The following is a 25,155-nucleotide window of genomic DNA, read 5'->3' as shown; positions in this document are numbered from 1 at the left end:
ATACTATAACAGGTATTAATACAAAGGTATTTTTGCAGAAACGCCAAGCCATACATGGTATCAGAACACAAAAATACAGCCATTTTTTACACAAAGAAAGATGAAAAGAAAACAACAGAATCAAGCCTTTCTGGTACCACTGTTCTGTACTTCCAATATCCAAGGAACTCCAAGTCACTTCCTGGAAATAAATCCAGTTCATTTATGACAGTCCAAGAGTCTATGAGTGTGCAATGCTTTTTATCCATCAAGCAATACCATCTCAAAAAGAAGACTGCTGCATTAATTACTACCCCACTTTTTCCACAGTATTTGGCTCACCAAGTGAACAAAGACCAACATAAAACACCTCCCCAAAAACTAACAGTTAATTATAGACTCCTGGAGAAAATATTGCACTTCCCCAGTTGGTTAGATGGCTGACTGCTAAGAGAAACCAGCAGTTTGTAAAAGGATTAGATTTCACATTCTTTGACAAAAATATTATCTGTTTTCACTTGATACCAACTGAAGCTGTATTTGTGTTAGCATGTCTAAAAGAGAAGACATTCATAACAGTCACTAAATGTAAATGTGAAAACAGGTATAGGATTGACAGAAGTCACAACTCTATGAATAGTTTTCCAGTTAAAATCTATATTTGACACGAATCATATCTGAAAGCATACCCCAAAACAGAGATAGAACGCAAGTAAAAGGGATATAAACCAAATCAGAAAGCACTGACTGGACAGTTGATATTCTCATCAGTCAGAAACACGTGAACTGAGAAACCATTATTTTTCCACTAGAAACAGTATAATTTCTAAAGTTTACTAGGAAATATTCTAAAAAATATTAACTACATTATGTAATATTCCTTGCTTTTTGTTGGGGGAAAGTAAATAACTTCTTCACTATCCCTTTTTAGGTGCTAAGAGAAAGTTCAAATTGCAGATGTGTTTTTCGGAGGTCTGGAGCATATCCACTATTTGAGAACAAAATCACTGTATAAGACTCAAAGATTCAACTGTCAAAATTACTGAAATTATTTTCCCAAACAAACTGATCTAGCAAGAGTAAAATGTCTTTCATACTACCATTCCATATGATCCCAGGAGGCATTCTGATAATAATAGATAATTAATCCCGATAATTACAGACATTAGTTTGTCAACTAAGAAAGCAAAAACTTCTCCAGTGATAAATCAGTATCTGGATCAGCAAATGAACAAGACTTAGATTTGGATTCTGCTTCCTACTGAGATGTAAGAGGTCAAAATATCTCCCTCAGCAGCTTGTGTGGGCTGGACTTGACTGACAACAGCATTAGCATTGGAACTACAGATAACACTACAGGATATGGGAATAACTAAGTTATAATTAAGTAACACTGGGAAAGCAACAAACTTATCAATTAGTGCCAAAGCTGGAAATTGTTGAGACCCTTCCAGATGAGATCAAAAGTCCCAGCAGGGACAAAAGTCTCATACAGAGGGGATCTGAACCAGTCAATCAAGAACTGGATATTCCTGACCAGTCCCAAGCTGAGTGTCCACAGTAAAAAGGGGAAAAACTTCAGGGGACTCCTGAGAAAGAACTGAAGAGACTCCAGACTTCCTGGAGAGAGAGAACCCAGGGAGAATCTAGGGCACCCCACTGCATAAAATGACCCAAGTGTGCACACTGGTCATTACATAAAATTATAAACAAAATCAGACAGATTTTATACAGCCCAGACCCCGAGACACTTGGATGCTGCAAAGACAACATATTAGTAGCTTTATGTTTTTCTGAATCAAGATTCATTCTTGGTGTAAAAAACCCGCAAAAAACAACAGAACCTAAAAATACTGCTCAGAAACAAATAAATGGTTTATTTATACAATGGAAGCATACAGTCATTCGGATAGCAACATAAGGAAAGAGGCACAGAATAATTCTAGTTCCCAATGACAATATCAAAGAGGATATGACTGTGGGTAAAATCAGGAGACAGTTTTTTGACTGTATAATATAAGAAATAAGAACAAGTCTATCCAGCAATTTGAAAAACTTTATCCTTAGCACATTTGTAACTAGCGTTTGGGTTGAGTAAAAGAAAAAAGTGCTGTATTGTACCAAAAATACATGAATACTTTGGAGAACTATAATAATTGTGAGTTGGCTGGATTTGAATTTTTTTCATATTCTGAAGAGATTTAAAAAGGGAACAAAAGTCACTTAGAAATGATCATATTGTCAGCTCTGATGGGGAACAGGACAGTCAGAGGTTGCCTTATTCACATATTGCCTACTCCAAAGAAATTCTTGCTATGTAGATAGCAGGATCTGTGCATCCACAAGGAGGACAGACACAATGCCAGGAACACAACTACCTTGGCCTGTGTGATGGATTAATATTATTCATATATGTTTTTTTTAAACAAACATGGAGAGTCGGTCCTTTGAGGAATGGAATCAGCATATTGCATGTTTTTGTTAAGGAGACAAAATCTGTGACATTTGTCTTTTATCAGTTCCCAGGTCTTAAACAAAAGCATTTACTCACAAATTATTTACCTGATGAGGAACAAGTCCAAGAGAAGTAGGGGGCTCATTCATTCTATCATCACTACTGCTGGCCACAGCATAACCGCTGCCAAAAATTCAAGAAGGAAAATTAGAACAAGAGCACACTCAGAGTCAAAATTTCCAGTCAGCTTCGAGGCATTTTGTTACAGTTCACAGTTTAGAATCTGGAAAGGAACCTATCTGGAAAGTCTGTTTCAGAGTAACTAAGATACACCATGGGGATATAAATCAGTCTGAGACTTGTAATGTGCTCATGGCCAACTCCTAAGTCACTTTTTCGTTCACGGATTTTAAAGACAGAAAAAAAGCCTCGATTTCAAGTTGCAGGATTTCAGAATAATTACTGTATTAAACCCACTTAATTTTAATTAAGGTTTGCAATATGTGGCTTATCTTGAAGCCCTTCATGGGACACAGATAGTTACGACAGCTGTTCATTACACTCAAACACTGTCCAACAAGGGAATGCCAAGATCCACTAACAGCAATATTTTCTTCTCAATACTTTTCTACTGTTAAACTCAGAGAGAAAATAAAAAGAAAAACTCAAGATTTGATGAATCAGTTCTCTCAGACACTGTTAAATTACACTAATACAGTAGATGTGATCTATAGATTACATTAATCTACAGACAACACTACAACTTACAGAATTGTCCTACTTGGTGTGTACTTCCTTCTTCTCAAAAGATTTTATTGAATTTGTCTTATTTCTCAGATAATACCAGTGCAGAAATGACTCACCCTTCTGGATGCTGTAAAACAGAAACCATTAATTCCACTGCAAGGGCTCCAGCTACCATGGCTAATCCAGGGCGACTGACTGTGCACTGCTGGTCCAGTGTCCGATCCCTGGTGGACTACAAAGATAGACAATTCTAAAGGAAAGAAAAAAAGTAACTCAAAAGTAACTATCTGTCCTGCTACACAAAACAACCTTAGTTCTGTGCAATTAATTTCTTTGATCTTCCAAGTAAAAGATGAGCCATTTCTTAATCCCATGTACATCAACTTAAAACAAATCCCTTCATGAAACTTCATTTAAAGGAAATAAAAAATTCAAGTCACGACAGAAGGAATATATAATCACCAGTTGCATAAAGTTCTACTCACATCCCCTGGTGCCACAACATCATTGCAGAAGTAGCAGCCCAGTTTATAGCCAGGGATATTTGAAAAGAGTGACGATCCCAAAAGATCAGAAGGACCAGCAGCATTGCTGAAACACAAATCACCAGACTCTTGCTGTTTTGGTTTCTTTAGGCCGTGTCTCATAACAACAAAAGTGTCAAATCCCAAGGCAGCATTGATGACCAACTGTGAACAATAAAGGGAGAACAAGAGATTTTAAGTGAGCCAAAAAGGGAGGGGAAAAAAAGGCCTCAAGGCTTTATTAACTGTAAATGTCAAAAACCCCCACATGCTGTAGACAGATGAACTACCCATTAACTGCATATCTACCATCCTTGCAATAAACAATAAAGTTTCTGAAAGGTGCAGAATTCCAGTTATCAAGCGCTTCTAAGAAACAAAACCTAAATAAAAGTCTGTTTCAGAAAGGCATAAACCTTCGCCTTTTTCTGTGTCTTTCAGGGAAATCTGATACAAATTAATGACTCCAACTACCTGCTACACAAACCTATGCACACTTGCTGACAAAGAAGTAACAGGAACTTCAAGCAGTGAAACACCATCTGTTATCCAAAAAAAAAACAACCACTTCTGCTCAGTAAGGAAAGCAATTAATGATTACTTATGGTCTTCATATGCATATGCTTAGTCACGTGGGGAGCACAAGCAGCTATGGCACAGTTACACTGTCATCATTTTCCCTTTTCTCTCTGGTTTTTGGCAAGTGTTAGGGTAATCTGGAGCTCTGTATGTTATAAGCATAACATCAATAAAATAATGACTGTAGCCAGTAAAATCTAAAGGAAAATTCTACACTGCTTCACATGCAGATACTTTTGATAGAAATTCTAGTGCAGCAGTTCGTAATTTTTCATTCTTATAGGCAGGAATTATTTAAAAGAGGGACTCTGAGGGAAGCTATAAAGAATTAGCCATCCTAACAGCAAGCTTGTGAGTTGCATCATCATTCTCGGTATTTCAAATAATTTCTGGATAGTCTCTTTCGTAGTAGTTTTTTCTCCCCTCAGTTCTAAAGTAGAACCATGCTGTTGAATCTGTGGCAGCACACCCAGGTCTACAGCAAATAAAGACTGCATCTTCTCATTACATCTACCTGTAAAGCCTGAATATGGTATTCCACCTTCGAAATACCAGTAACATGGCACGGCTGGTATTACCAGAAATTAATAACATTGCCAAACACTTCCCACTGCAATAAGCTGTTTCTCTCTTTTCAGTTTACTGGCTCGCAACTATTTCAATCTAACTGATTGACCCTTAACAAAAAAACCCAGAATCATCTGGTTTGGATAAAGAGACAATGGAAAAGTGTCTCTTGGCATGCATTAAAAAAAAAAAAAAAAAAGGTGCAAAATTTTACAAGTTCCAGTGCTCAAGAGGAACAAAGGTTTAACATCTGACATGAGGATTTAACACTTGAGGGGTCTAAGATGCTTGTTTTGGGGAGAGGACTGCAGGAATATCAAAGAATGACTATATGGGAAAACCAGCTCTTTCTTCTACCTATGTACCTGTTTTTATGCACTTTACACACATTCTCACTCACTAGGTTCTTCATATTCCATGTGCCTTTTTTGAGACCTTGGGGACCAAACTGCAGTACTTCAGATCTGCAGTCATCATACAAGATTGCATTTGAAACAGAGCTCTCATTAGATGCGTGTCAGCACGAAGTACTGAGCATTTCAGTTTGGACACCTTGAGATTTCACTGCTGTGCTTATTCAGTGACAGGGAATTCCATCTCCTCATATCAAAGTGATCTTATCAAATCAACTAACTGTGATGCAGACACACTATGCCACTGAATAACAGAGAAGTGTCACAAAGAAATTTTAAAATTTGTCATCAGAATATGATTTGAATGCTGCAAGGCAAACGTAGTGGGGCACTGTTAGCTAAGCAAATGTGGGGGGAGGTTTTAGAGATCATTAAAACAACCCTGTTCTGACTGAACCAGACAGGCTGCATATAAAATTGCATATATTTCTTACAATTACCAACCACCATACATATGGAAGAGTAGGCTGGCACTTTCCAGTTCAATACCCAGCTTTGCAAACTCACTCTTTATGCCATTTCTGAGCTTTTTTAAACAGCTAAAAGATTGCTGAAAGACCACAGGTGCAAACTGCAGAGCAGACAGGAGGATTAAGGAGGAATTGATTAAGTTATCAAGTTACACCCACTCACACCTGAAGTTATAGTTCAGTGAAGTCTGCACTAAAAAGACACACTGATCTTTCTACTGGCAAAGGGAAGTTCATTTGAGCTACAAAGACATACAAGACTATTGTTCAGGATCAGAAATCTATTTAAATTAAGGAAAGAATGAAAGAAAAGAAATGGTACAATACCTTCCTCTTACTGGCTGCAATGACAGCAGGAAGCCATCGACTCTCTCTAGTGTCCATCAGTAGGAAAACAACATCATGAGTATCAATAAGCTCTTCAAGTTTAGCCACGTCCTTCCGAGCCTGTGCCATTGTTACCTCAGAAAAATTCACTGGGTGACCTGGCATAGGGATGCTCATGTTATAGCCTTCTGAGCTCTAGATGGAGGCAGACAGAAAACAACAGGTTAAAAAGATAACCTTGTGACTGAATAGAATTAGTATAAAATTCAATACAAAACTGTAGAGTACAAATTCAATTACTCTTTGGCAGAATGGCAACTTTCTTCTTGACATCTCTGTGTGACAGCGCAGTGCTGAAGTTTCTGAGTCTCAGCTGCTGTATTTATCCAGAACAGAGCAGCTCAGTGCAAACAGACTAGTTTGGGTCACGAGTGCAGACCAACCCTGTTTATGTGTCTCAGAAGGTCTTTTTAGGCCTAGCAAATCACTACAAGAAGGTAATTGAATTGCTCTTAATCCCAGAAATTACAAACATCCTCACTACAAAGGCAAGCAATCCCGTTTACATGTGACTATGATCCAGTTGTTAAACATGTATAAAATCTTTGTTTTGGATTCTCTTTGCAGTCACTTCATACATGATGTTCACAGGATGCAGTTCACATTTCTGATATGGAATACTGACTTAGTTACAGTAAGGCACGTGAAGCATCACACATTCTGCTCTTTGTTTTAAATTCCTTAGTCTCAAATGATTTTACTGTAATTCAACCAGCCATATGTGAAGCTGATATACAAGAAAAGCACTTCTGAGACTTGTTACTCTAGAGCTTGGCTGTCTGGAGACTTGTACTGTGCAGATGCTGAAAAGAGCATATTTCTGTTGCAGAAACATGTTCCTCTTCCAACCCCCTACTTGGGCAAGGCATACTAAGCAGAAAACACTGAGCCAAATAAGCACATACACAATGCATATACAATGCAAACAATTAAGTCATTAATTTGGAAATACATTAACACAATCTGTCAGCCATCTGCTATAAGAGGAGAATGGATCTTCATATATGTTAAAGCATAAGTTTTGCCAAAGCCTCCCTGCCTGTCACTGTGCCCTAAGCAACCAACAGTTTAAAAGACAAAATTTAAAAGCTGGATGAACCAAAGATAAAATTGCATGGAAAGAGAGAAAAGGAAGGTTGGTGGAATGTGCTTCTTGTATAGACCGACTACAAGCATAACTCATAAATCCAGGTGAGGTAAATAACCAGAAGGGTGAATGTACATTCTAAACGTCACAAATACCCCTGAGGATGATAAAAAGAACAAGGCACATATAGCAGCTTGGGGAAATTAATTCAGTAATATCTGTATTAACCACACCAAAGGATATACTTTTTTTTTCCCCTTTTTCCCTCACTGCCACCTCCAAGGGCAGGAAAGTAGAGCCCACAGTGACCCAGCATGCTACCAACACAGAGCTGTTTCCCAGTGAGAACAGCTCTATATCACCAGCACAACACTGGGTAATTACTGAAGGAGGTTCTACCTTCAGGGTCATTATACCCTCAAAAAGCTGCGGCAGGAACAGAAAACTTAATCCATGTTGTACATGAATAATGTATTTATAGATAACTCATTAAGTCATGCTGCACACAAGTGCTGATTTATTACATAAGCATAACTGACACTGCTGGTGACTTAGGAGGTTGATTTTTGTTCAATAAATTAACACAAACAAGTAAACGAGTTAAACACCACTTGCATAGAAATATGGTAACCGGGTTTGTAAAATACAAAAATCTCAGCAGAATTCAGAAAAAAAACATCCTGTGACTATAGCTGTAGGAATACAGACAAGTCTAGCAGCTTCAATAGTTTCAACTGTTCCTTGAAAATGTCATGGTTTGAGAGCCCCAAAATTGAATTCCCTAGTCCAAGCCCCCTCCCACATCTCAACCCAGTGTGATATGGGTTTTCCAGACACCACACGAGACTCAAAATGGGGGAAAGGGAATCTATATTACAATGACTGTACAAAATAAATACTACAATACATTATATACAATCTTAACTATCTCTAACCATGACAAAACAGTATTTACAATGGATCAAATCTCTTCTCCCCTCCAAATAAAAGTCCAGGAGGGAAGAAGGAAAAGATCCTTTCTGCTCTCGGAGCAGCAGTGTCTCTAAGGCAGCAGGCATCTCTGTCTCTCTCTTCCATGCAGCAGCTGTAGCTGGATGTCTGCCAGTACACACGAGGGGGTATCCAAGCCCCTCGACCCATCGTCTCCAAGCGAGGGTCTTCTCTTCTGTAGGCTGTGTTCACCGGGACAAGGGTCACTTCACTACGTCATATCACGAAGCTCAGGGGTCTTTGTGACGGTCCCTATCTTCAGGGGATTCAAATTCCCTTTGCAGAGCTCTGTGCTCTATCTCAAGCAGCTGGGGGGCTAAGGTCACCCCCTCCGCATTCCTTCTCGGAACTTTTCAGCTCCTTTCTGCAGTGCTGCTGCAGTTTTAGGACTTCCATTCTGTAGGAGTCTATCCTCTCCACTTAGGAAAGGTCACAAAAGGAGTTTGGGGGTTTTTGATTCAGTTCTTACCCCAGAACTCTGTCTCTGTCTGTAGAGCTTAGTCTTGTTCTCTCTCTCTGCTGCTGGCTATCTTTCTCTTTCTCTCTCTCCTTCCAGCAGTTCTCTCTGTTGTTGCTGCTTGGTCTTATCTCTTCTGGCTCTCTGCCACTTTCTCCATCCACTGCTGTTCTGCCGCTGCTTTTCAGTATCTCTTGCTGCGGCTCACAGCGGAGAAACATCCCCCGGCTCAGCTACAGACACTTAGCCCAGTTTTACAATGTTCCAAGTCCCTGCAGCCCCCAGCTGGGGGCTGGGGGGGCCAGAGCCCCCCCAGGGGGCTCTTGCCCTTTCTCCTCATGGCTCTACAACATGGCTACTTCTTCAACTACAACAATCACTACACCTTCTCTTCCGGTCTGCTTATGATATGTTTATACTTTTGCAGAAGCACTCATTGGGTAAAACCTCAAGGGTCACCACCCCCTGGGGTTTTACCATTTTATAACTTCAGGGGGAAAACTGTTTCCTCCCACCACAACTGTCCACCCCCTCGCTTTTGTGAAATATAACATATCACAACAATTTGAAAAACTCTAATCAACATGCAATCTTCAATAAACTAAAATATAACCAAAAGCTCTCTACTACACATCAATATAGCATTATCACAAACTTAACTCTACTCTTAGTACTTAACTTACATTACTATAGACTTACTTTCTCTACAATGGTACAGTCTGTGTTTTGTCTGGAAACTCTTTCTGTTATCACAAGCATCATGGCTCTTATCTCTTTATCTCGATGGATCAAAACCATCCTCTGCTACCAAAAATGTCATGGTTTAAGAGCTCCAAAATCCAATTCCCTAGTCCAAACCCCCTCCCACATCTCAACCCAGTGTGATATGGGTTTTCCAGACACCACACGAGACTCAAAATGGGGGAAAGGGAATATATATTACAATGACTGTACAAAATAAATACTACAGTACATTATATACAATCTTAGCTATCTCTACCATGACATACAAGTATTTACAATGGATCAAATCTCTTCTCCCCTCCAAATAAAAGTCCAGGAGGGAAGAAGGAAAAGATCTTTTCTACTTTCAGAGCAGCAGTCTCTATGGCAGCAGGCTCTCTTCTTCTCATGCAGCAGCTGTAGCTGGATGTCTGCCAGTACACACGAGGGGGTATCCGAGCCCCTCGACCCATCGTCTCCAAGCGAGGGTCTTCTCTTCCGTGGACTGCGTAGCAGGGACAAAACTCACTTCACCATGTCATATCATGGGATGTAAGACCCCCATGAAGGTCCCTTCCTCAGGGGATTCACCCCTGAGTCAGAACATCTTGGGCAGCTTTCAGTTGAAGGCCTTTGCCTCAAGAGTTCTATCAGAGCTCCTGTGCTCTGATCTCAGGCTGCTAGCTTAGCTTGGCAGCAGCGGCGAGGGGGGCCAAGGTTACCCCCTCCGCATTCTTTCTCTGAGCTTTTCAGCTCCTTTCTGCAGTGCTGTAGCACTCCAGACTCTTCTCAAGCAAGAGTATATCATCCTCCTCCTAGGAGGGGTCTCAAAGGAGTTTGGGAGTTTTTTTTGGTTCTTACCCAAACGCTCTCTCTCTCTAAGCTCTGTAGAGCTTAGTCTTGCTTTCTCTGCTGCTGGCTCTCCTTCTCTCGGACAACTCTGTGTCTCTCTTGCTCGGCTGCATGTTTGTTTCTGCTGCTTCTCCCTTATCTCTTCTGGCTCTCTGCCACTGCTCTCTGGACACTGCTCATGCTGCTGCTCTGTCTGCCAACTCACGGTGGAGAAAACTTCTTTAGCTTTCTAGCTACAGGTACTTAGCCCAGTTTTACACTGTTCCAAGTCCCTGCAGCCCCTCAGCCGGGGGCTGGGGGGGGCAGCCCCCAGTGGGGCTGCTTCTCCTCGTGGCTCTACAACATGGCTACTTCTTCAACTACAACAATCACTACACCTTCTCTTCCGGTCTGCTTGTGATATGTTCATATTTTGCAGAAGTGCTCATTGGGTAAAACCTCAAGGGTCACCACCCCCTGGGGTTTTACCATTTTATAACTTCAGGGGGAAAACTGTTTCCTCCCACCACAACCAGTCACTAGCAAAAGTGGCTGAGGTTCACTTTCGCAGCCAAATGCTGGCAAAAAGAGCTCAAAGAGTAGCTTGGGATGCCACATGAATATTTTTTTAAGGAAGAATAAATACACATATATCTCCAAAGACAGACCTTGCTCATTCCAAAATCTCAGGAGTCTCTATGTGATGAAAAGAATTCTGCTTCACTGCTCACAAAAAAGCTTAGATTTTAAGACCTTCACGCTAAAAAAAGTTTTTAAAGTTACCATCCCATAAAGTCATAGAATCACACAGAACTCCTTTTTTTTAGAAGTATGTTGACATGTGCAAAACCATAAAAGATAATGTACTTTTCAACACTTTCACTGACAGCTGATCAAAGCTGTGCTAAAGGCTCTAATGCTTTTGGGTTTTTTGCATTTCTTTTTAAAGCCAACAGCCAAAATATTGCAATTTGTGATGCTACCATAACATTCTCTCTCATTTTTATTCTCATTTCTATTAACTTTCTGCATTTTTGGTTAAACCATGGCTCAGATCACTTAGAATATAACTGTGTTCAATACATTAAACCTGAACAGAAGTGTGTAGGTACATACAACATTAAGAAATGGGGTGCTGGCATCATTAAATTGTTCTATGAGAAGCATCTACATAAACTGGCCCTCTCAGGCAGTACAGAATAAAGGATAAGATGCTAAATACACTGGAGTTCCATGCCTGAATAGTTCAGGAAATGACTATATAAAAGAGGTAAGAAAGTTAAATTCCACAGAACAGCTACATGAATGACTCTGTGCATTACCTACTTGTTAGGAAAAGCTGTGAATTCATAAATGCTGCTATTTCCAAGGCCTCTCTTCTTTTCTATAGTAAAACTCTAAGCTACAGCTAATGATAATCTTAGAAGTGGAATGAAACAAATCAAAGCTCCTTGCCAAAGCATTCCTTCTTGTTTCATCTGCAATGATGAGGTGGTTACTCTTCCAACTAGAAAGGATGTAAAATTGAAAAATAAAGCAGAATTCACAGAGAGCAGTCAAGCATTTCAAAGTCAACCAGGAGAAACTGCATTTTACATGCAAAATATTACTCAAAATTGAATCAAAGAAAGTAAATTAGACTGCAAACGTAAACCCAAGTTTTCAGAAATGCCTTCAGAACCAGCATTGCTGATTGGATTCCCTCGGAAAGGACCATGTGGGTTTCCAAACAGCAAGAGACAGCTTTGGCTACTCCTTCAGTATGAGAGAAATGAGAAGGCTCAAAATCCAGGACAACTAATCTTTTTCTTCAAAGACATTTATACTGATAAATCTGGACTTTGGTAAGAAGCAAAGCACAGTGTGCAGGAACAGCTGTAGCTCCGTGTGGAGAAGCCCAGTGCAGTCACTGGACTACAAACATCTCCAGCTACAGCACCTTCACTGTCCAAACCATTCCAAGGCACCAAGATTTTACCCTGACTAATTAAAGACTTATTGTTAGTCCCTGCACTTGGCCTGCCACTTGAACCTCACGACTCACATGCTGCCAGCATGATATGAACTGTTTGAACCAGAGGTTTTACAGGGAAGCCCTGTTAATTCTTGTTGGTGCTGGCATGTAGTTTCTCTGTTTATTTACAGATCCTCAAACAGGATCCCTCTTCTCCATGAATTCTACTGCAGGAATGAGATTGACGAAAAAATATATTAGAAACATTCTATCCTGTGGGTACACAGGAACTGTGCAATTGCTTTCTCCTCACTTGTGCCAAAAAGCTATGAAACCAGGTGTGAGTCCCACTGAAGGCTGATCAGATGTGACACATCCGTGGCATGAGGAAAACACAGGGAATGCATAACACTAACGGGGATACTGTGCTACAAAAACAGCGGGAGATGCAGAATATTTGAGGTGTATAGTAGAGGAAAAATTCCTTACACACAGTACAGGTTGCACATTGTATGTGCTATTACCAAACAGGAAAATTGGTTTTTTCCCCGTGTATAGCAAATATACATGTATATACATCATCAATACAGGCTCACTAAAGCATTGTTATTGGCTCCCCTTTATTACTAGAAGCTCTTCTCCAGGCTACTTTTAACTTTTTTTTTTCCTTTTTATTTTTCCCAAGCCTCATCACAATCTCACGATTCCATGGTATAGTTTGGTCTTTTGCTTTCTTGGTTATTTCTAACAAGAAAACTCATAACTGTACAAGTCAGGATTCCACAAACAGCTTTTATTTCCTCTAATTAAAGTACTCATGCTTTCTTAATATTCCTGTTTTTGAGTTCTCAAGTAAAAAAAGTGAGAAATCATGTGACACATGCCCTAGAGGGCATCCTGTTAGTGCTCTGTGTGACACTGCACAGATGCTTTCTCTTCTGTACTTGATATTTAATATTTCTATAACTAAAGGAGTATCACCAAGTAACAGCAACACTGTAGTGCAGCAAGCTTAAATAAAGCTCTTGGAACTTTCAGAGAGTTTCTTCTGGTTTACTTACCAAAAGTTCTGAAAGTGAAATGCTCAGAATTTTTTCATACTGGCAATCATTGTTTGATACTCAAATATTCACTGAATTACTACTTAGTAGCAGTGCTGACTTCATAAATGATAATAGTAGGATAATAACAGGGTCAACACAGAGAGAAGAATAAAAGCACAGGGCACTCCTTGGCTGAAACTAAACAAACCTAAAGATGTTTAGAAATGATCTGTAAAGTTGTTCACAACGCTGAACACCAATGACATAATCTGTATTTCTCTTTTCATAACTCCTAACATTATTATGACTAGTAACATAGTAGCACTTTAAACACAGAATTGCATAGTGAGCGTTCTTACTACACTGTTTGCCAGCTGAGCTCTGGTAACTATAGCTACCCATTCTAAGACAGTCTCAATTCCAAAACAAACACTGTTTTATCAACAGCTGAGTGACTTTCATCACATGCCAAACTAGTCTAAAAATTTTTTGTTCATGATAGAGGATGCTGAGAGTGTGTCTATTCTGAAATTATAGGCCAACTACTTTTCTGGAAGTTAACCATTAACTTATTTTCTTCTAATGTAGAAAATCAATTAAATAAGTGTGAAGGACCAGGAATCAGAATGGGGAAAATCTCAGAAGTGGAAAAAGATGTACAGTGATTGAAAGGACTTTATGATACAGACTTTACAGTTATTACGTATATACACATTGTATGCTTCTCCAGAATTTATATTTCCCAGGCATGTCCCAGCCTGTTCACCTCCCTGCTCACCTCCCTGCTCCTGTTTCTCTGCCGATTGGCTGGAGAAGCTGCAGAGAGGGGACAGCCTCCATTCGCCCCTTCTCTCCCCGGTTCCTCCCTCTTCTGCCCGTGTCCCTATCCTGGTTTGTCCCCCCGCTTGTCTGTCTCATGCTCTGCCCTATGTTCTGGCCCTTTCCCCTCCCGAGCTGATAAAAAGACCGGGTGCGCGCATGAATAAAGCATTCTACCTGCATCCCACCTTTGTGTCACGGACTCGTGTAGTGCCACGGTCCCCCACCCCTTTCGGACGGCGGCAAATAAGACTGCAAATTTTTAGTGTAAAACATAATAGAGAATCTCAATGATACATTTATTACAGTTTCAAGACCTGCTCCCATAAATGGACAATTAATATGTCTGATCTCACATTTATGTCCTTAGGACATACTAGACAGAAATACATTTTACTTCACCATCAACGAGCTACAAGATAATTCAGATGGTGTTTACTTATATTTCATGATTACAAATATTTGTCTCAATAAAGTTTAACAGCTATGGAGTATCTGAAGTAAAATGCTTGCAGGTTTGTCAGTAACCAACATATCACCTGTGTAGCGCTCGCAGGGCCGCCCCCGGTCCCCTCCCCCCCAGCGGGGAAAGGAGAGTGGGAGCTTCGCCGGCGTGGCCTTGTGCCCTCGTGAGAAAGGAGAGAGAGGAGAGTGGAAGCCTCGGAGTACACAGAGGTTTGCCGGTCTGGTTTGGGGAGGGGGGAGGTGAAGGGTACCAGGCAGGCTGTGGGGGTCCTCGGACTGGAGGCTGGTCAGGTAAGTAATGCGTGGGAAGATATGAGGAAACACGGTGCGGGGAGGACAAGATCAGGGTGGATAATAGTTTCCTCTGGGGCTTGGAGATCTTGGCCGGGCTGGGGCCTGGAGAGGTCCTCGAGCCCTAGGTGGGTACGGTGGCCAGAACAGTTTTGCTCATTTGTTTGTTTTTGGCTCACCTGCGGCTACTGCCCAGGTTTGGTATGTCCTGGATTTATTTGTTACATCCTGAAAGGTTAGTCAGGACAAAGGGCTGATCCTGGGTGTTTCCCAGGGATTGAATATAGACAGATGGCAGAAACTAGGTAGTGTAAGACTTACTCTAATCGTTTTTAATAGTAGGAATGCAGCCTGTGTACCCCTATGTGGTTGCGAGCTATGCTGGCGATGGTACATGCCTTTGGTAGGGTCGCCCATGCCACGACAGGTCAAAACTGTAAGGTCGGATAAAATGAATCTGTGGGCAGGATGAGCTCATTAGCCTTCTGGCAGTCATCCTAGGAGAAGGACAACTCTAATCTCAAACCCGGGCAGATGGAGCTCGCTTAGCCCTGTAAGGCCATCCACCTAAGAGAAGGTCACTCTAATCAAACCTACGTCCTGAGGATCTCGCTGCCACCGTCCAAGCTCGCTCGGCCCTGGCAGATGAACCTCGGGATTAAAGGGTGGGTTCAGTTCCGCGCATACTGCATCTCACCTAAAAATCCACTGCGCAGGCTTGAAGGCTTTACCCACATGCAAAAAGTCCTGTAGCGATAGGCGAGGGTCGAAACGGCAGGTGAAAGATGCACTGGGAGCCGCAGACCCAACCCTGCATGCAGGCAGTTCAGGATATTGGTCATTTGAGACTGACCGGAGATGACAGTCTCTTGGGGCAGCACCCTGAATGACCAAGCAGCCTTTCCAAGGACAGCACTGCTTGCTCCACTCGGAGAGGGGCCTAGAAAAGGTGGCCTAAACAAAGCTCATCTCCACTTTCACCCAGTTGGTTAACCGCAGACCAACGGGTATCTTCTTCCAATGCGGTCGCACAAAGATCAAAAGACAAAGGCATGCACCTGCTTCCAAAGGTGTACCTAAATTAACTCTAGCATGCTGGAACATCAGAACCATGCTCGATTCTGCGGATAGCGGACGTCCTGAGCGACGTTCCGCCCTAATTGCTCAAGAGCTGGCTTGTCTCAACATCGACATTGCTGCTCTCAGTGAAGTTCACCTTCATGAAGAAGGCAGCCTCAGAGAACATGGTGCCGGTTACACCCTCTTTTGGTCAGGTAAGCCCAGAACCGAAAAACATCTCTCAGGTGTCGGCTTCATGATCAAAAACTCCATTCTTCCCAAACTCGAAAATCTGCCGACAGGTCACTCTGACTGCATTATCTCCCTACGCCTTCCACTACACAACAACCAACACGTCGTCCTCTTCAGTATATACGCTCCAACCCTCCAAGCTGACCCTGCTGAAAAAGATAAATTTTACGCTGACCTGCACTGCCTTACCCAAAAGGTGCCTGCAGATGATAAGGTCATTATCCTTGGTGATTTCAACGGCAGAGTAGGCAAGAATTTTGATGCCTGGAAAGGAATATTAGGCAAGCATGGTGTTGGAAACTGCAACAATAATGGTCGACTCCTGCTAGAATTCTGTGCAGAGCAACAGCTCACCATCACTAACACTATCTTTCAGCAGAAAGATAGTCTGAAGACAACCTGGATGCACCCCAGATCTAAGCATTGGCACCTCATCAATTACGTCCTGGTGCGACGGAGAGATGTTCGCGATGTCCTCCATACCCGTGTGATGCCCAGTGCAGAATGCCAAACAGACCATCGACTGGTGCGCTGTAAACTCAACTTTAATCTCAAATTCAAACCTAAAAAGGGCAGTCTCCCAAGGAGGAGACTCCAAGTTAACAATCTCCAATCAGCCACAGTAAGAGACAGTTTTCAGGCAAACCTTCAAACTAGGCTTGAAAACCATTCCACAGATTCTACAGATTCCTCTCCTGAAACAATTTGGCACCATATTAAGAACAGCATCCTGCAATCCTCCGAAGAATCCTTAGGATTCTCCCTCAAGAAGAACAAGGACTGGTTTGACGAAAACAATCAAGAAATCCAGGACTTGCTGAGGGAGAAGAGAACCGCCCACCAACCACACCTTGCACTGCCATCCTGTCACGCAAGAAAAACAGCCTTCCGTCTCACATGCAGCAAGCTCCAACAGAAACTCCGTGACATCCAGAACAAGTGGTGGACCGATCTAGCTGAAAAAACTCAACTATGCGCAGATACAGGTGATCACAAAGGTTTCTATGAGGCCTTGAAAACAGCATACGGGCCTACATACCAGGTACAAAGCCCTCTACTCAGCGCTGATGGTCAAACACTTCTGACAGATAAAACCTCCATTCTGAATCGATGGTCTGAACACTTTCAGACTCTATTCAGTACCAATCGCGCAGTCCAAGACTCAGCAATTCAGTCCATCACACAACAACCAGTAAAGTATGAATTGGATACTGCCCCCACTTTAGGAGAAACCCTCAAGGCCATACAGCAGGTGAAAATCGGCAAGGCAGCTGGGGTTGATGGAATTCCACCTGAAATCTGGAAACATGGGGGCCTTGCATTGCACACCAAATTTCATGAGTTCGTGGTGCGCTGTTGGGAACTCGGTGAACTACCATCTGACCTTCGTAATGCAGTCATCATCACCTTGTATAAGAAGAAAGGTATTAAATCTGACTGCTCAAACTACCGTGGTATTACTCTACTCTCCATTGCTGGCAAAATCATGGCTAGAATACTCTTGAACAGACTAACACCCGCTATAGCTGAAGGAATCCTTCCTGAAAGTCAGTGTGGTTTCAGAGCCAACAGGAGTACCACAGACATGGTATTTGTTCTCAGACAACTGCAAGAGAAGTGTAGGGAACAGAACAAAGGTCTTTATGTAACCTTTGTCGACCTCACCAAGGCTTTTGATACTGTGAGCAGAAAAGGTCTGTGGCAGATTTTGGAACGTTTAGGATGTCCCCCCAAGTTCCTTAAAATGATCATCTCACTCCACGAGGATCAACACGGTCAAGTCAGATATGGCAATGCACTTTCTGAGCCCTTTTTAATTAAGAATGGTGTAAAACAAGGCTGCGTTCTCGCTCCTACCCTATTCACAGTTTTCTTTAACATAATGCTCCAAAGGGCCATGGCAGATCTCAATGATCAGGACGGTATCTACATTCGATATCGTACTGATGGAAGCCTATTCAATCTAAGGTGTCTGAAGGCCCACACCAAGACTTTAAACCATCTTGTCCAGGAGCTGCTTTATGCTGATGACGCCGCCCTTGTTGCCCACACAGAAGCAGCCCTGCAGCGTTTAACATCCTGCTTTGCAGATGCTGCCGAGCTCTTTGGGCTGGAAATCAGCTTAAAAAAGACAGAGGTCCTCCATCAACCTGCACCTCTGGAAGTCCCCCATCATCCCCACATCACCATTGGCCAATCAGAACTCAAATCAGTCCAACAGTTTAATTACCTAGGCAGCCTCATCTCCTCGGATGGTAAGATTGACGGAGAGATAGACAACAGGTTAGCAAAGGCATACAGTGCTTTTGGAAAACTTCATAAAAGAGTATGGCGTAATAAACACTTGAAGAAAAGTACAAAGATCAGTGTTTACAGAGCCATAGTGTTGTCTACTCTCTTGTATGGTTCCGAATCATGGGTCATCTACCGTCACCACCTGCGTCTCCTCGAACGCTTCCATCAACGCTGCCTCCAAACAATCCTAAACATCCACTGGTCAGATTATGTGACCAATACATCTGTTCTAGAACAAGCAGCAGTCACAAGTATAGAAGCCATGTTGATGAGAACACAGCTGCGATGGGCAGGGCACGTCTCCAGGATGAAGGACCAACCACCGCCTCCCTAAGATCTTGCTTTACGGTGAACTTGCCACCGGCTGCCACAAGAGAGGAGCCCCGAAGAAAAGATACAAGGACTCCCTGAAACAACATCTCAGCCTTGGCCACATTGATCACCATAACTGGTCTACTCTGGCCTCCAATCGGGAGGCCTGGAGAAACACCATCTATAACGCAGCTGTCTCCTTTGAGAACGCACGCAGGATCACTCTCGAGGAAAAAAGGCAACGCAGAAAGAACCGTGTCTTGCAGAATACACCATCTAAAGAGTCTTTCTACTGTGCCTTTTGCAATCGGATATGTCTATCTCGTATTGGCCTCATAAGTCACCAACGTGCCTGTAACAAATGTGGTTAGAGCCTTCCCAAATCTTCGTTCGCGAAGCCCAGCCATGATGACCTGTGTAGCATTCTTCCTCACTCATAATAATGTTTAATTACTAGCACGTGGAATAGCAATTTAAAGTCCCTGGTTTTCTTCCAAGCAACGTATCAATATGTTGTAAAATACTGATCTTACCACTCCTGGGAAGATTTTCAGTAGCCTGTCTGCTGCTGCAAGTGCCTTGGGCTTCCCCCCACTCAGACAGTCCTCAAACTCGTACAGCGGCTGCCGCACGGGGTTGGAGTAGGAGATCTTTGCATTGTCCACAAATGTGATCTTCCTGACTCCCCAGCCCTAAATGAGAAAGGAGTTCAAATAATGACAAGTACAATAGCCTTAGATAAATACTTTTGAGTAATGCCAGACACATTGTCCATTTTGTTTCTAGAAAGATCAAGCTATGATAGCTTTTGAACCTTGTACTCGCACGGAAATCGAAGAACAGAAAATACAGTTTGTCCAAATATATCATTTAACAGTAATCCCTCAAAACCTGAAACATCCCTGAAAGCAATTATCAGCATAGTTAGTTACTTTTAAGTGCTTCACTGTGAATTTGATCATAGAATCATAGAATCAACCAGGTTGGAAAAGACCTCCAAGATCAAGTCCAACCCTTGATCCAACCCTGCCGTGGTTCCCAGACCATGGCACTGATGCCATATCCAGTCTCATCTTAAAAACCACCAGGGACAGTGACTCCACCACCTCCCTGGGCAACCCATTCCAATGCCTGATTACTCTCTCTGTAAAAAATTTATTCCCAACATCTAACCTAAACCTCCCCTGGCACAGCTTTACACTGTGCCATCTTGTCCTACTGCTGGTTGCCTGGGAGAAGAGACCAACTCCCACCTGGCTACACCCTCCTGGCAGGTAGTTGTAGAGAGTGAAGAGGTCTCCCCCAAGCCTTCTCTTCTTCAGGCTGAACAGCCCCAGCTCCCTCAGCCTGTCCTCACACCACTTGTGCTCCACTCCCTTCCCCAGCCTTGCTGCTCTTCTCTGGACCTGCTCCAGCACCTCCATGTCCTTCCTGAACTGAGGGGCCCAGAGCTGGACACAGCACTTGAGGTGTGGCCTCACCAATGCCAAGTACAGGGGAAGAATCACTTCCCTGCTCCTGCTGCCACACTGTTCCTGATCCAGGCCAGGATCCATGGGCACACTCTGCCTCATATTCAGCTTCCTGTCAATCCAAACTCCCAGGTCCCTTTCTGCCTGGCTGCTCTCCAGCCACTCTGTCCCCAGCCCGTGGGGCTGCCGGGGGTTGTTGTGGTCAAAGTGCAGGACCCGGCACTTGGCCTGCTTGAACCTCATCCCATTGGAATCAGCCCAACTCTCCAGTCTGTCCAGGTCCTTCTGCAGAGCCCTCCTGCCTTCCAGCTGATCGACACTCCCCCCAGTTTGGTGTCATCTGCAAATTTGCTAATGGTACGCTCAATCCGATCACCCAGATCATCGATAAAAGATTAAACAGAACTTGGCCCAACACTGATGCCTTGGGGACACCACTAGTGACCAGATCCCAACTGGATGCAGCACTGTTCCCTACCACTCTCTGGGCCTGGCCCTCCAGCCAGTTCCTAACCCAGCACAGAGTGCCCCTGTCCAAGCCATGGGCTGCGGCTTTTCCAGGAGTGTGCCATGGGAGACGGTGTCCAAGGCTTTGCTGAAGTCCAGATAGACACATCCACAGCCTTCCCCTCATCCACCAGGTGGGTCACCTGATCATAAAAGGAGATCAGGTTGGTCAGGCAGGACCTGCCCTTCCTAAACCCCTGCTGGCTGGGTCTGATCCCTTGTCCATCCTGTAGGTGCTGTGTGATTGCACTGAGGATGATCTGCTCCATAACCTTGCCAGGCACTTAGGTCAGGCTGACAGGCCTGGAGTTTTCTGGGTCCTCCTTGCAGCCCTTTTTGTGGATGGGCATGACATTCACCAACTTCCATCATCTGGGACCTCCCCAGTGAGCCAGGGCTGTTGGGAAATGATGGAGAGAGGCTTGGCGAGCTCTTCTGCCAGCTCCCTCATCACCCTGGGGTGGATCCCGTCTGGTCCCATAGACTTGTGAGGATCCAAGTGGCTCAGCAGGTGGCTAACTGTTCCATCCTGGATTACAGGGGGGCTGTTCTGCTTCCTGTCTCTGTCTACCAGCTCCAGAAGTCAGATGTCCCGAGGACAACCTGTCTTACTGTTGAAAAGTGAGGCAAAGAAGGTGTTAAGTACCTCAGCCTTTTCCTCATATTTCATGACTATGCTCCCCCCATGTCCAATAAAGAATGGAGGTTTTCCTTGCCCCTCCTTTTGCTATTGATGAATTTGTAGAAGCACTTCTTGTTATCCCTAAGAGTCATGACTAGACTGAGTACAAATTGTGCCTTTGTCTCTCTAATTTTCTTTCTACGTGACCTAACTGTATTCCTAAACTCTTCATGAGTAGCCAGCCCTTTTTTCCACAGTCGGTAAGTTCTCTTTTTTCCCCTAATTTCCTTTAAAATCTCCCTGTTCAGCCAGGCTGGCCATCGTCCCTGCCGGCTCGCCTTTCGGCACACTGGGACAGCTGCTCCTGTGCCTTCAAGACTTATATGTCCATCCCTCCTGGACCCCTTTGTTTTCCAGGGCTGTTTCCCAAGGTACCCTGTGAACTAGTCTTCCGAATAGACCAAAATCTTCTCTCTGAAAGTACAGGGCAGAAGTTTTATTGATGGCCCTCCTTGCATCTCTGAGTATCGAAAACTCTCTTATTTCATGGTCACTGTGCCTGCCCCAGATGGCCTCTGACCACCACATCTCCTACCGGCCCCTCTCTGTGAACAGCAGGTCTAGTGGGGCCCCACCCCGGCAGGCTCATTTACCAGGTGGAGCAGGAAATTATTCTCTATACAGTGTAGGAATCTCCTAGACTGCCTCTTCTCCACTGTGTGGAGTTCCCAGCAGACATCCGGCAGGGTAAAGTTGCCTACAAGGACAAGGGCTGGCGATTTTGAGACATCCACTAGCTGCTTGTAGAATAATTCATCACCCTCATCATCCTGGTTGGGTAGTCTGTAACAGACTCCCATCAGGATATCAACCTTGTTGGCCTTACCCGATTCTGATCCACAGGCACTCAACCTTATTGTTACTGACTTCAAATTCTACAGAGTCAAGAGACTCTAACATATAGAGCCACCCCTCCACCTCTCCTACCTTGCCTGTCCCTTCTGAAGAGTTTGTAGCCACCCATGGCAGCACTCCAGTCACGGGAGTCATCCCACCATGTTTCTTTGATGGTGACCACATCCCAGTTTTCCTGCTGCACAATGGCTCCCAGCTCCTCCTGTTTGTTACCCATACTGCGTATTATAGCTCATTAAAATTAACGAGAATTTTTTGTTCAATCTTTTTTAATGTAAATTCAAAACAAGTACTATTCTGCCATGGTTCGCTGACTTTCTGCTATTCTACTATTAGCAGAACTTTTTGGCTACGGATCTTACCTCTTCCCTGCAATTTATAGTATCAACTAATTATGCATTATGTGTATTTTAATGCACAGGAATACAACTTTTCTCTTATGTGTCATGGCAGCCGGACAAAAAAAAGAAACACAGAATTTATAAGAAACAGCAGACTAGTTTTAAGATTAACTCAGGACTTACCATCAAGGTCCTTGCAACACTACAACCCAGTGTACCAGCTCCTAGCAGCAGACACTTGGCAGACACAATCTTTTCCAAATCCAGAGTAGGCACCAAACGCCAGCACATCAATTTCAAATTAAGATCCACAGATGATTCTGCTAACCTAGACCACAAAATAAATAGCAACACACTTCTGAATGCTCTTGTGTTTCTCCAACAAAGCAATTACTTGTTTTTCAACTGGAGAAGTTCAAGACTTATTTTTTAAAGGAGAGAAAGAATTTGGCGATTTAACACATCAGTAATACGACAAACAAAGTCTCTCAAGCATACTTCTACCTAATAATAAGGTGCATGGCAAGGACAGTGGAAAAACTTTTTTTATACTCCTTGTTCACTCATGACACATGCAAAACATGCAAAAAGAAGATGCCAAAAATCATTCTAAATAAATACACACACAGTTCCTGATACTCAGTTTCCTTGGAACCTCTTATTGTAACCAATGTGTTGGCCCAATAATATTCTTAGAAAAGCTGTGACTGCACTGCTTAAAAACAGAAGAGTAAATCACTACTGAAGAAACAGTAGAAAGATAGTGGAAGTTTAAAAGAAATAACTTGTAGATATTTGAAAAGATGGTTATTAAGCAGGTAATTTTGCTAGGAAAATGTTCTCTTTCATAAGCCTGGATATACTAAAAAGGTGTCAGCTGGCCACTCTGGACTTGCTACTAAAGCCACATACGTCCTTTGGAATTGGAACAGGTCTCTAAGAGCTTCTGAAAAAGGTAACAATCCAAAATTAAAATTTTAGTAACAAAACTGATGCAAGCATGAAAATAAAAACAGTGTCTCAGACAAGATTCCTGTTAAGATCATTTGCCCATCAACTATTTTTTCTTCTTTAAATTGGTTTCCCATATGCAATTACACCTGCCCTTAACATGAAATATTACATTTATCTCCTAAAGAATCTGGTCAGTTCTTTGTGAAAGTTTTAGAAGGAAAATGAGGTAGGAAATCCATGTTCAAGCTAGTTTCGGATTTTTATATTCATCAGAACACAGGGTGTTAAAACTCTCATCAACCAGGTCATCACAGCTCTCAGACTCCTAAGTTTCATTCCTTTATACATCATATAAAAAATTTTGCAGTATCCACTAAATTATTTGTTCAACAAGGATTTAAGATGGCAACTGTCAAGGCTGGCATATTACCAACATCCCCTGTAGGAAATAACAGAAGTGAACATGCATAAAATAAAGAAGTTACATTTACCTATAATTAAGAGTCCTGAGATGAACTTTCTCGAAGGAAGTATGAACATACTGAGAATTGCCACAATTGCAAGACAAAAATGGCTTTGCTTGATGGGTAAAAGGTTAACCTGAATCATTAGATCAGCACACTCTTACGGTGTTTCCAAGCCAAGAACACAGATACAGCCAGTGAAAACAGACGAGCCAACAGGCCCTGTAACTCTTTTCAATCCATTACTGAATGATAAAAATCACTAAAGTCATGTTTCCTGAGCTCTTTCCTGTCACACTCTAACAATTCCCAAAGGCTGAACTTTTCTCCATGCTTATTATCATTAACAACCTGCAGGTTATAGAATTCAGTGAAAACCACAGGCCTGTAACATCATGGCCTACATCTCACTCAGTTCTAAACACAATGCATTTGAAATTTTAAGCTGAAGTTAAAAATGGCAAAGATTTCTGCTGCAGGCAGTGCACTGTTCCATTAAGGTTCTTCCCTCCAAAAGGACTGCCAAAACAATACCCAGTGTATATGTTACTGGATATTCTGACCTAAGAGACAGATACTCCTTGCATTTCACACTTCCAACTTGTTACGGATTGAGCCCAAGTAAAGAAAACTACTGGAATTTAAAAGATAAAAACCAAACCTTTTTGGATCCATGCACTCACTGAGATTCACCATCCTCGGACCCATGCCTCCCTTTTGGTTTTTCTCCCATCCAACAGCTTTTGGACAATCTGTTTGACATATGGAGAGAAAAAAAAAATGAAGAAAAAAACAAAAGAAAGAATGAAAGCCTTAATATCACAGGATAGAAAAAAGAAATTTTGTTGGATTTAACATTGTTGGAAAAACACTAATGCTAAACTTTTAAGTAAATAATCTGTATCTTAACCACCCAGTGCATGTTGCTACACAAATGTTGCTGATTTCATCACCTGAAAGCATTGATTCTCAGAGAAGTGCTTTGCCCTCAGGTGTCCCATGTGCTGCTCTTGCCTGTTCAGCTTGCTTTAAACCTAAAAGAGACAGCACCATTCCCCGTCAAGCCTCCAGATCTTTAATGTCAAGCTCAGTACATTCATAAATCAGAACTCAGTAAATTTTGCCAAGTTCAATCATTTCTTCACGTTCCCTAGACACTACCTGTGAATTCAGTGGAGAAT

At 42.5% G+C, this 25,155-nt stretch overlaps 1 protein-coding gene across 5 annotated transcripts in view; it reads right to left on the bottom strand.

Annotated features, from left to right (window-relative positions):
• The window catches only part of ATG7 (autophagy related 7), a 119,370-nt gene that overhangs the window by 83,750 nt on the left and 10,465 nt on the right, over positions 1-25,155 (bottom strand). For 4 of the 5 annotated variants that reach the window (XM_027748455.2, XM_039383417.1, XM_039383419.1 and 1 more), the window contains exons 10-16: positions 24,636-24,726; positions 22,740-22,884; positions 19,233-19,391; positions 6,062-6,256; positions 3,667-3,870; positions 3,298-3,413; positions 2,542-2,617 (exon numbers count right to left, since the gene is read on the bottom strand). In XM_027748455.2, the coding sequence (XP_027604256.1) occupies positions 2,542-2,617; positions 3,298-3,413; positions 3,667-3,870; positions 6,062-6,256; positions 19,233-19,391; positions 22,740-22,884; positions 24,636-24,726 (986 nt within the window). Of the gene's footprint in view, positions 1-2,541; positions 2,618-3,297; positions 3,414-3,666; positions 3,871-6,061; positions 6,257-19,232; positions 19,392-22,739; positions 22,885-24,635; positions 24,727-24,927; positions 25,005-25,155 lie in introns of those variants that run through there. The other variant, XM_039383420.1, reaches the window with a different exon arrangement.

This window comes from Pipra filicauda, unplaced genomic scaffold, assembly GCF_003945595.2.
Source record: "Pipra filicauda isolate LSUMZ 115617 unplaced genomic scaffold, ASM394559v2 scaffold309_size868695_pilon, whole genome shotgun sequence".
Lineage (NCBI taxonomy): Eukaryota > Metazoa > Chordata > Aves > Passeriformes > Pipridae > Pipra > Pipra filicauda.
Note: the sequence above shows the minus strand (reverse complement) of the source record. Positions and strands in the feature narration are given on the sequence as shown.